Consider the following 10,848-nt stretch of genomic DNA (forward strand, 5'->3'; position numbering starts at 1 on the left):
GGGGCTGGGGGACATTGCAGGACTGGGGGATATTGTGGGGCTGGGGGACATTGCAGGGGCTGGGGGACATTGCAGGACTGGGGGATATTGTGGGGCTGGGGGACATTGCAGGGGCTGGGGGACATTGCAGGACTGGGGGATATTGCGGGGCTGGGGGACATCACGGGGCTGGGGCAGGCACATGGCCCCGGGGGATGATCCTGCCCAGAAGCCGACGGCATCCGCAGCACCCCCCATTTGCAAAGGCAGCCCCCTCCCACCCCCCTGGGTCCCCCCAAAAAAGCATCATCTGAGCCCGAGGTCCCCAAAAACCACTCGCTGAGCCCCGGGACGCGGGCTGGGTGCAGGTGCCGGTGGGTGGGCGCCATTGTCCCCCCCGGTGGTGGGGAAGAAGTGGCGTTTTCTCCCCAAAGGCCACGGTGGTGACACGGGCCGGTGGCCCCGAGGGACATCGGCCACCGGTGGCTGTGACGGCCACCATGGCTGCAGCGGGGCGGCCCCAGGGACAAATGTCCACAGCCACTTCGTCCTCACCACAGGGGGTTATTTGCCATTCCCCACCTCCCCAGAGACCCTGGAGGATGGGTGCTCACCGGTTGGGTGCTCAGCACCCCGAGACCCTGCGGGAAACGGGTCGGCACCCCCAAACCCCCACCACCACCTCCCGCCGTGTTTTCCCTCCCGCAGCCGCATCGCCTGCTACGTGACCATCTTCCAGAACATCTCCAACCTCCGCGATGTCTTCTACAAGGAGATGAGCAAGGTGGGGGGACAAGGCAGCACCCCAAAACACCTCTCTCTTTGCCCCCCCCAGCAGTCTTGTAGCCATCTCTGGGTGCTCCGGCTACACTGGTGCCAGTCACCCACCTCGAGTCCTCGCTGCTCTTTGTTTAATTTAATAATTTAGAGCAGCTCGAGGATGTTCATGGTGTTGCCAGGGGATGGGTGACACTGGGGGGGTCCCTCTGATGCATTTCTCTCGCCCCCAAACTGTCCTTTGCAGCTCAACCGCGACCTCTACGAGGTGATGAGCAAACTGGACAAGCAGCACTCGAGCAAAGTCTTCATCATTAAAGGCATCCCCAGGTGAACGAGCGGGCGAGTTCTGGCGAGGTGGGGGGCTTCAAGCGGCCAAATCATCCCCCCCACACACACCCCGATAAGCAGAAGGGTGATGCAGCCTCCAGTTCTATAGTCCTGGGATGAGTGAACATCTCCCAACCCCGAGCTGAGGGCGCTTTGGTGGCGCTGGATTAATTAATTTGGGTTGTTTACCGATCATGCCGGATGGGGAAGCATCACCTGCAAGGCGGGGCGGTGATGCCGCGGTGCCAGGTGTCCCCAAGGATGATCCTTGTGGGACGTGCCGGAGGGGGGCTTAACCCCTCTGTCCTCCCCCCACACACAGCAACCGGCGCTCGCTGGTCATCTCTTCGCCGGTGAGCCCCCCGGCCATGTTCCCCTGCCCGGGGAAGGCGCCAGACTGGCAACCCATGGTGGAAGCGGAGGCGACGGCGGGGTCCCCCGGGGTGGGCAGCGGTGCCACCGATGCCGTCTCCAACGGGGAGCTGGGTACCGGCATCCCCGGCCCCCCACCGGCTTCACCTGCCAGCGGTGGGTCCCTGTCGGAGACGGCGTCGGTCTCCAGCGAGGAGGCCCCAGAGCCTGGTCCCGGCCCCGAAACTCCATCCCGCGAGCAAGGGACATCGGCGGCAGCCACGGAGCCAGGCGCCGACTCGCCCGGGCTCCCCAAAAAACAGGGTCCAGAGCCATCGGGGGCTGCCGCCGGGGCGCAGGCGGGGGCCGAGGGCATCGCCGCCTCCCTGGCATCGCTGATTTTATCGGAGGCGATTGCCCAGGCCGCCAGCACCGCGCCACCAGAGTCGGAAAAAGCCGTGGCCAGGCTGGAGGTGAGCAAAGCCCCGGCCACCGCAGGGGACCCTCATCAGCCGGGTGGCACGGCCGCCAACGGTGAGGGTCGGGCACATCCCGGGGACCCACCGTCCCCAGCCCCAGCCGTCCCCTGCAATGTCCCCGGTACCGCGGCGGAGGCACCGGCGTGTCCGTCCCCGGGCAGTGCCACGGGCGAATCCGGCGACTCCGAGGAGAGCGTGGAGGAGATGGACATCGAGCAAAAGTTGGCCGAAACTCAGGTGAGAAAGTTCTGGTGCCGGGAGGGGAGATGCCATGGTGGGGGCCACATCCGTGCCCTGCAATGGCGAGGGGATACCCGGCTTGTTTGGAGACCCAGTCTGTGCTGGGGGGGCATCCAGTGGGCTTGCGGGGACATGGGGCCGGAGGGGGTCCATGGGACAAATCCAGCTGGGTGCGGTGCTCCTCCGCTGGCAGATGGGGCTGGATCTGGCCCTCGGCACGGCGTCAAGCGGCCCCAGCCGAGGTGGGTGCAGCAGCACCATGGGGCAGACACCGACCCGACCTCCCCGGCCGGACTCGGTCCTTCTTGGGTCCAGTTTAATCGAAGCGCGAGGTCTCCATCCCACCCGGCTCAACGTCACCTCCGTGTCTCTCCCAGGAGCAAGCCTGTCCTGGGATGCTGGAGCAGGAGACGAGCCAGGATGCAAGCCAGGACCCCCCACCAGCAGCAAATCCCCCCCAGGACCCCACCGAGACCCTCACCTCCCTGTAAGCCCAGCACCCGGCATGGGAAACGGGCATCTTACGGCGCCACCGGCAGATTGCTTTGTTTCACCGAAACCGTAACGCGCTTCCCACCCCCCATCCCGTGTGAAATAAAGGCAGAGGGCAGAAAAGGTGATGAGAGGAGGGCGAAGATGCCGGCGAGGGCCAAATCTCCATCCTGCAAAAGCCCAGCACCGGCTGGGCCGGGGGGGCCACGGGGAGTGCCAGGGGGTCCCCACCTGCAGGTTTACGGCGGCCGAAGCTGGGTGCAGGAGGGATCTGTCGTCCTGTTCTCCCCTGGCACCCAATGCCGCAGTGACTCAGGAAAAAGGCGTCAAGCCGGTTTCGCCAGCTCCCAGAAAATGTGCTGCCATGCAAAAAAAACAAAAAAAACACACAAAAAAAACCCGCCCCTGATTTTACCTCCCCCGTGTTGCCAAATTCCCCCATATTGAAGCAAAACCCCGTTGCCAATTGCCACCCCAGCGCAAGAGCTTGCGTCGCCGCCCCGATGCCCGGTGATGGGCTGGCTCGCCAGCGAGCGAGGGGTTAATGGAGGAGGTATTTCTGGGATTTTATCATCATTGCAGCCAGACTGGAAAGGTGAGGCAGGAAAAGGGCAACGCCTTCGCCCCGGCGAGACTCGGAGCCGCACATGGTGCCGGCAGCCGCTCGCCCCGGCACAGCGGGCGCAGGTAAGAGCTGGGGTGGGGGGGGTGACGTGGCTCCTGGGGTGACCCCCCCCAAAAAAAAAATTCACCCTTTCCCGGGAGATTTGGAGGGGTTTGGCTGCATTGGGCACGTGGATTTGCACCGGGAGGCAACGGGAGTCGTGCCACGAGGGATGCCAAAGTGTGGCTGGTTTTTTTGGGGAGAAGCCGAAATGTCGGCTCTCGGCCGGGTGTTTTCCAGCTGGATTTCAGGCAGGCGGGAAGAGCAAGGGCCTGATCCTGCCACGGCGAGAGGCAGAAAGCAGAAAACCCAGTGGGAAAGCTGAGCGGGGCGTAGGGGAGAGCAAAACACTGCTCCCGGGGGGACCCGTCCCAGGGTGATGGAGGAGAAATGGGGGTGAGCAGGCTGCGGGGATGGGTGGCTCATCCCATCTTCCATCCGTCGGGAACGGGAACGGGAATGAGGGGCTGCGACGGCGCCACTGAGCATCCCCGACGGCACCCGGCGAAGCTTTTTGGGAGCAAAGCTGCAGGGCGGGGAGGGTTTCGCTGTGGGAACGGCTCTTAAGTAACTTGGCCCGAGAGCAAGAATGAGGAAGATTATGGTTGGGTTGTTTTTTTTTTACAACCCCTGCGTTGCTTTAAAAAAAAACCCCATGGAGATCCGTACGGATCCAGCGTGCTGGGGAAGTGAGTCACCCCCCCTCCGTCAGCCCCCCGGCACGGCCACGGCGGACGCCCGGAGGCTCCGACCGTGCGGCGGCTGGATCCCAACCCTGGCGAGGTAACTGGCGCTCCAAAATACCCCGCGGTTTTCCGTGCTGTGGAGCACGGGGCTCCTTCCCGGTTGGTTTTTGGGGGGAGCTCCTTCCCGTGATGCCAAGGCAGGAGCGAGGAGGGGGTGTTGGGGAGGAGCATCCCTCCCCTGGGGAGCTTCGTTTTCATGAGCACCGACATTTTGATGCTGAAGCAAGTCTTTCTCCCGGCTAAAATTTGGTTTAAACTTTAGTGGGTCCCAGGACTCCATATTACAGGTGCTGCGGGTTTGTGTCCCCCACTGGCAATGCCAAACGGTTCCCAAGGAGCCCTCTCCCCGAGGCACCCGGATTGCACCCAGCTCCCTTTCCATCAAGCAGCGCCTTTTCCTCCTTTCCCTTAAATCCCAATCTTAGTTTGGGGGGAAATTTTACCCATTTCTTGCTCCAAAGCCACCCAAGCAGCGGCTGCTGCTCCGTGGGAAGGTGGCGGTTGGCTTTGGAAAGCGCATGTAGCTCCCTGATGCCCAGACATCGCCGGCGGAGGAGCCCAATGAGCTTTAAAGCAAAGCTGTGTTTAATGCAAAGCCGGGCTTAACGCAAAGCTGGGATTAAAGCAAAGCTGGGATGAAAGCAAAGCTGGGTTTAAAGCAAAGCTGAGTTTAAAGCAAAGGTGGATTTAATGCAAAGCCGGGTTTAATGCAAAGCCAAGTTTAACGCAAAGCTGGGTTTAAAGCAAAACTGTTTAATGCAAAGCTGGGTTTAAAACAAAGCTGGGTTTAATGAGTTGGTGGCTCGTGCCAGCCTGAGCTTGAGTCTGGGAGGAAGCTGTCGTTCTCAGGGGGAGCTGCGAGAGACTTGGGGTCCTGGTCCCCAGCCGGTGGGACAGGGGTCCCATGACAGTCCGTGCACACTGCTGGGAAAGGGGAAAATTATTTTCCCAAGTTCCTGTGACTCTGTAAGCCCAAATGTTTGCACTCTGGTAGCACTCGAAAGCAAAACCTGCTGTTGTAAAGAGATGTTTTGCAAACACCCAACAGCGCTGTGAGTCACAAGGGCATGGTGGGACAACCAGGGCAGGGCCGGATCCTGAGAAATTTATCCCGCTTTCCAAAATCCAGGCGGTCGCTGGCAGGGTTTGCGTCGCCCCGTCCTCGTGAGATGCATCCTGACAGCACAGCACAGCCGCACTCCCAGCTCCCTACTCCTGGCCCGCGTCCATGCTCCCGCGGCTAAATTTCCTCTTTTTAAAAAAAAAATAAAAAATTAAATTTTATTTCCTCCTGACATCTAGCGGCACGTCGCCGCAGAGCCGCTGAGTCACTTGTGCCCGAGCACTGGAGCCATTGCAGAACACATTTTCTGGGGGGGTTACAAAGGTTGTCCATCCACCTCGGGGAAAGCCACCAAGGTCGATTTAGCGGCTGCTGGTCCAGCTGCTTTTTGCAGGCGAAACGTTACGGCTGCGGCATCAATCTCAGGACCCTGATCGGAGGATTTGCAAGGATTTACAGGCAATTTGAAGCTCTCAAAGTTTGAGCGCGAATTGCAGAGTCGGTGGCTGGTTTTTTTTCTCCTGCCTTTGCTAGCTTCGCTGCCTCCCCGCAAACCCGGCATGCCCCAGCCCGCTCCTCTCCATCAGCCCAAATAAAAACCTTTGCTTTGATTAGTGCTGCATGACCGCCAGCATCCCCCCTCGCGGCTCTGCCCTTCGGGGTGTTGCGTGTGAATTTATCACTTTTATTCCTTTTTTTTGGTAGTTCTGAAGGACCCCAGACCTTCGTCTGGAAGGAGCTGATGCGATGGAAGGAGACCAGCCCCCTCTGACTGCAGGTGAGCACCCCGGGACAGCTTTGCTGGACTGTTCGTGCCGTATAATCCTCGGCAAGACCTTGCCCGGGGCCAGCGTGTGCCCCGTCCAGCTAAGCCTGGCTCAGAGCCGGGTCGGGACCAGCCTTGTTCACCTTCTCCTCTCTCCCTCTCTCCTGGTTTGATGAAGAAGAGCTGACAACCCCCTTCCTGAAGAAGGCTCACACCCCACCTCTCCACGAGGAAGCCAACACCGTGGTCATCGCAGGTAGGGGCTCTCCTTGCCGGATCCACCCCGTTTACCGAGGAGCAGCTCGGTACCGACCACTTGGGGCTAAACCCTGCTCCTCTCTCTGCCTTCTCCCTGGTAGTTGTCATCACCCTGGTGTTCCTCACCCTGCTGACGGTCCTGGTGGTGATCATCATCTACCTGTACAGAAACAAAGGCAGCTACCTCACCTACGAGCAGCCGGTGGCAGAGACCAACGTGTCGGTGCAGATGGAGGATGCTCCATCCAAAGAGAAAGAAGAGTATTTTATCTAAGGTTTTATCCAAGCCACCTCTCTGATGCGCTCAGGTCCAAGGTGCCTAAAGTTCCTGGAGTTGGAGTTCTACAAGCTGGTTTTGTTTTGGGTTTTGGGGTTTTTTTCCTTAATTTATTAAGCCAACCATGGAAGGAAAAATAAATAGGTGCGTGTCAGAGCTTTGCCCTTTGCTGCCCGGCGCAGACCCAGGGCAGGGAGCACTTCGGCTCAGCGGAGGAGAGCAGGCACAGCCACGCTCCGGCTGCTCGCACTCACCCCATCTCCTCCCTTTGGTGCTTTCCAATACAGCCCAGTGACAAAGGCTTGAAGAGTCGCTGTTGTTTTCTTTTTCCTTATCTCACAAAACAATTAAGTTATTCTGCTGATGATTTAGGGGTGGGTTAATTAGCATGGCTAATTTGGAGGCTAAGGTTAACATGCATGTAAAACAGGCTGATGGATCGTGCAAGTTACAGAAAGCCCCATTGTAACTACAAACCCGGGGAAGCTCGTCCCTGCCCCGAGAGGCGCCTGACCTCGGCGGGCTGGGGAAATCAGAAGCGGAGCAGGTTTGCTTCGTCCGTGGAGTCGGCTTTAGCACCAACACATAGGTGCAGGCAGGTAGTGACACTAGTTTTCCCCTGCTTTTGCTACGCACAAAGATGGGGTGAGGAGCAGCTCCAGACGTCCCTCCCCTGCTCCCTTCTCAAGGGCAGTTCCTCCTTTAAATCAACACACCGCCCCCAAAAAACCCCAACAAACCCAAAGGAGGAAGTTCACAAAATAGCAGCGAAGAGGAAATAAGTGAAGAAACCCTAAGGCTTGCAATGGGCAGGAACCAAGGGGTTTTATTTGAGGTCTAATGCAAATTTGCTACTTTATTCAAATTTTCAAAATAGTCTTTATTCTACTTTTTTTTTAGTATAAAAAAATCCACAAGTTAAGTGCACCACAGTGTATACAGAGAGAGACGTAATGCTGAACTTTCATAACAGTCAGTTGTATGGTTAAACACAACATATACAGGACACAGATTTAGATTAAACTGAAACCTCAGGATAAAATATATTTGAATCTGGTATTTTTCTTCATAAAACAAAACAAAACAAAAAAAAAAAAACAAACCCAAAACATTGAGGATCCCTGAAATATTCTTCTTAACCCTAATAAGACTTCATTATACCCAAGTCATTTTTAAAGTATGCATTCATAAAACAACCCATTAACCAAGCTAATTTGTGTGTTGATTGACAGTTGCTACACACCCTTGGACAGATGGTAACCAGCCTCTCTGTCTGAACAACAGCCTTAAGGAGTTTTGGTGTCAAGACACCAGGTTGAGTTTAAAAAAAAAAAAAAGTTTGTTTATTAAGCATCGCTCTAAAAGCCTAGTTAGCATCGAATGAAATGTTCAAACATGAGTTGCATTGTGTTTCTGGCACCAAAGCATGGCTTTGATTAGATCTAATGTGCAAAGAAATCCAAGATTACTTGGAGTGTATAAAAAAAATCCCATGATACACGCCAGCTGCATACCTTCCTGGAGGAAAATGATGGGCGAATGTGAGCACGGAGTGCTTCGAGGGATCCGTTCTAGAGTGAGGTCAGGAAGAAAGAAGCGCTAAGGTGCCCTCCCCGCTACTGGGAAGTGAAGTTTGCCTCGCTTTTCTATCCAGCACCTTTGCTTCGATGGAAGGGAAACCCGGGTGGTTGTGGCTCTGGGTCCAGCGGACCGGTACGAGCATGAAGGGAAGGCGAAACCGGATCCGCTCCCTCGCCCTCCCCAAAGCCAGTGTATAGGTAGCCGATTAATAAAAGCTCAGCGCTGCGGTATTACTCCAGTGAAAGGAAAGGAAGAGGCAGGGCTGCTGAGCTCACATTCATTTCGTGAATTAATCCCCCCCCCTCCCCGTTTGAACAGAGGCACTGCTATCGTTAACAGGGTTTCTTGTTTCGCTTGGAAGTGCCTGCAGGGCCGGGCACCAAACCAGGAAGACACCTCACCGCTGTGTGTCTGATCTGCAACTTCAGGTTAATATGGACTAAAGCAGTTACATCGTGAGAAGTGCTGACAGTATGTGATGTCTTTCCTTACACAAATGTAGCCCCCCCCCTCTCCCCCCGTTCCCCTTCCTTCTTCACCAGATAGTGTAGCCGCCGTCTGAGCCTCCCAGGAAGAAGTTTCCCTTCCGTTGCGTCACCAAGACATTGGCTCCCTGCATTACGGCCAGCTGGGCAGCATTGGGGGGACAGCCAGGAGGGGGGGGCTGGAAGACAGAAAAAGGAGAGGGGGAGAGGATAGTTGAGGTCGGTGCCACGACGGGAGCTGGCACAAAGCCACCGTGGGCCGCAGGGACCCAGAAACCTCCCAGTCGATGTCCCCGTCACTTGCTACCGAGCAAAGATTGAGCAACAGAGTCCAGGAGTTGATGGGAAACGCTCGGTTCCTCGTCCACGCCCTGCCCTCTCTTTTCGGAGCCTGCAGCCCATACGGCTGGCCCTGGCTTTTTGCCCACGCTGAGGAGCCTGTGAGCTGTGGAACAAGATCTTCATGTGGCCGTGAGCCACGGGTGGAAAGTCCAGGGGAGGAGGAACTTCCCACAGCTCCCCCGTAGCACGGAAAGAGGCCAAGTCTGCGTTTGGGGCCAGGGAAAGTCAGGTCACTAAACAGCCCTACTGGCTTGCCTTCCCCCGAGGCGCGTTACGCCATGGCCCCCAGGCCAAATCAGGGCTAGCACTGGCCACGCAATGGTTTTGCTGAGCCATAACCACCTGTGAGCCTACGCAGCTCCAGAGCCACAGGCTGGCCAGAGACAGCAAACCCTTAGCATGAAAGTAGGAGCCCACTCTTCTCTCAAATGATGGAACGGGTAGGAAATATGTTTTTCTCAGAAAAAAAAGGACATCATCTCCCCCATTACCGCCCGCAAACCCCTAACGCTGAAGCACGCCGGGTTCTGAGGATGCATGAATACTTACAGGGATGCTGGCTGTTCCACCAGCCCCAAACCTTGCTCCAGCATCAAAGCCACCTTCAACAAGGACTGTCGATCCCGGAGGATAAACCGGTCCCACGGGGTAATATGCCATCGGGACCGACGAGCCGATCGGACCCACGGCCACAGACTGGGCCATGGGCAGGAAGACAGAAGTGCCCGGATATGCCGCAGACATCGTCGGTACGGTGGCAGCCCCCAGAGGCACAAAGCTGGGACGGTAAAGCTGGGAAAAAAAGCCGTGCAAGCAAGTTTAGAGACTTGTTATTCTCCACACCCAGTTGTTTACTCAGCCTTGCTGTCAAAGCACTAGCTCCAAAGCAGACTTTCACCCTCCTCCTTGCACAAGGGAGTCCCCTTCCCTGAGCGTTTACTTTGGGGTATGGGTAAAAAAACATTTTTCCCACTGTTGGAGACAGTTTTCCCCCACTGCCTGCAAGAATTCAACTAAGAGAGGTTATCATAGGTGTGTTTTACAGCTACAGGTGAGCTAAGTTTGTCATCTTAACTTAAGGGGAAGCTTTGAACGTTTATCACTTCGAGTGGATGATTCAGATCTCATAAGAGAATCTGGGGACAGACCGCTGCCCAGTGACATAAGCAGCAAACAAGTCCTCCAGGAAAAAAAAAAAAAAAAAAAAAAAAATTCCAGCTCTAAACTTATTCAAAGTTTTTTTTTTCATTGGGAGGGGCCCCAGAAGAAAATGAAGCTTTCGGAGAAGCGTCCCGCCTACCTCGGAATAAGCAGGAGGTGCGTCTGTGTAGGGCGGTGGCTGTGGAAGGGGCATAGTCTGTGGGTACACGGCGGGGTTGGCGGGAGACTGGACGGGGTAGGACGGCTGGGTGGGATATTGTCCTGCAAGAAAGAGGAGAATTCAACCTGAGGCAGAAACAAAGCCAGACAGGACGCTGACGAGTTGTTTGGTTGGTTGGGGTTTTGTTTTTTCAGAAAGCCCCGTTTCTTAATTATCACGTGAGCAGAAGGGAGTATCAGCTCTAGGAGCGTCCGGGCCCAATTAACTCACAGTATTGCCTGGGCGATCGACGCCCCCCGAAACCACAGACACCCGGCTGTCCTCGCCCGGACTTCGGAAGTCCAGTCCAGGGCCAAAACAAAACCGAGAGTTAAAATACCCTTTTGCCGGAACTGGGAGCGATGAGAAGGCAGGAAGCCCGACAAAGGAAAAAAAAATAATAATAATACGTCAAATTATTCTGGGTCACCGCGCCAGCGCTCGGACTCGCAAATTCTTAAACCGAAACCAAAACAAACCAGACCCGATCGCAGTTTTGGGGGGCAAAGATGAGGCGGCGTTGGGGCAAGTGTTTTCCCATGTTCCCCCCCGACATGGCGGTGGGAGGGGGCCGATCTCCTGGTTGTGCTGGGTGGAAAATCGCCTTTGCTCTGACGACGCCAAGGGGTTTTAACGAGCTCCGAATTTGGCCCCTTCT

At 56.3% G+C, this 10,848-nt stretch overlaps 2 protein-coding genes across 2 annotated transcripts in view; one reads left to right on the plus strand and one right to left on the minus strand.

The window, feature by feature from the left end:
- BIN2 (bridging integrator 2) overlaps positions 1 to 6,133 on the plus strand; it is an 8,752-nt gene extending 2,619 nt beyond the window's left edge. The window contains exons 8-13 of the mRNA XM_010568506.1: positions 688 to 763; positions 1,004 to 1,086; positions 1,409 to 2,153; positions 2,534 to 2,643; positions 5,827 to 5,899; positions 6,066 to 6,133. Of these exons, the coding sequence (XP_010566808.1) occupies positions 688 to 763; positions 1,004 to 1,086; positions 1,409 to 2,153; positions 2,534 to 2,643; positions 5,827 to 5,893 (1,081 nt within the window). The 3' untranslated portion in view covers positions 5,894 to 5,899; positions 6,066 to 6,133. The remainder of the gene's footprint in view (positions 1 to 687; positions 764 to 1,003; positions 1,087 to 1,408; positions 2,154 to 2,533; positions 2,644 to 5,826; positions 5,900 to 6,065) is intronic.
- A 2,313-nt stretch (positions 6,134 to 8,446) lies between these two features.
- On the minus strand, positions 8,447 to 10,579 carry DAZAP2 (DAZ associated protein 2). The gene is made up of 4 exons (XM_010568507.1): positions 10,531 to 10,579; positions 10,131 to 10,252; positions 9,380 to 9,622; positions 8,447 to 8,667 (listed from the first exon to the last, which is right to left on the minus strand). Exons 2-4 carry the CDS (start codon positions 10,182 to 10,184, stop codon positions 8,539 to 8,541), a joined length of 426 nt encoding a protein of 141 aa, XP_010566809.1. The 5' UTR covers positions 10,185 to 10,252; positions 10,531 to 10,579; the 3' UTR covers positions 8,447 to 8,538.
- Positions 10,580 to 10,848: the final 269 nt, after the last annotated feature.

The sequence above is a fragment of the Haliaeetus leucocephalus genome, unplaced genomic scaffold (genome assembly GCF_000737465.1).
Source record: "Haliaeetus leucocephalus isolate CR32 unplaced genomic scaffold, Haliaeetus_leucocephalus-4.0 Scaffold246, whole genome shotgun sequence".
Lineage (NCBI taxonomy): Eukaryota > Metazoa > Chordata > Aves > Accipitriformes > Accipitridae > Haliaeetus > Haliaeetus leucocephalus.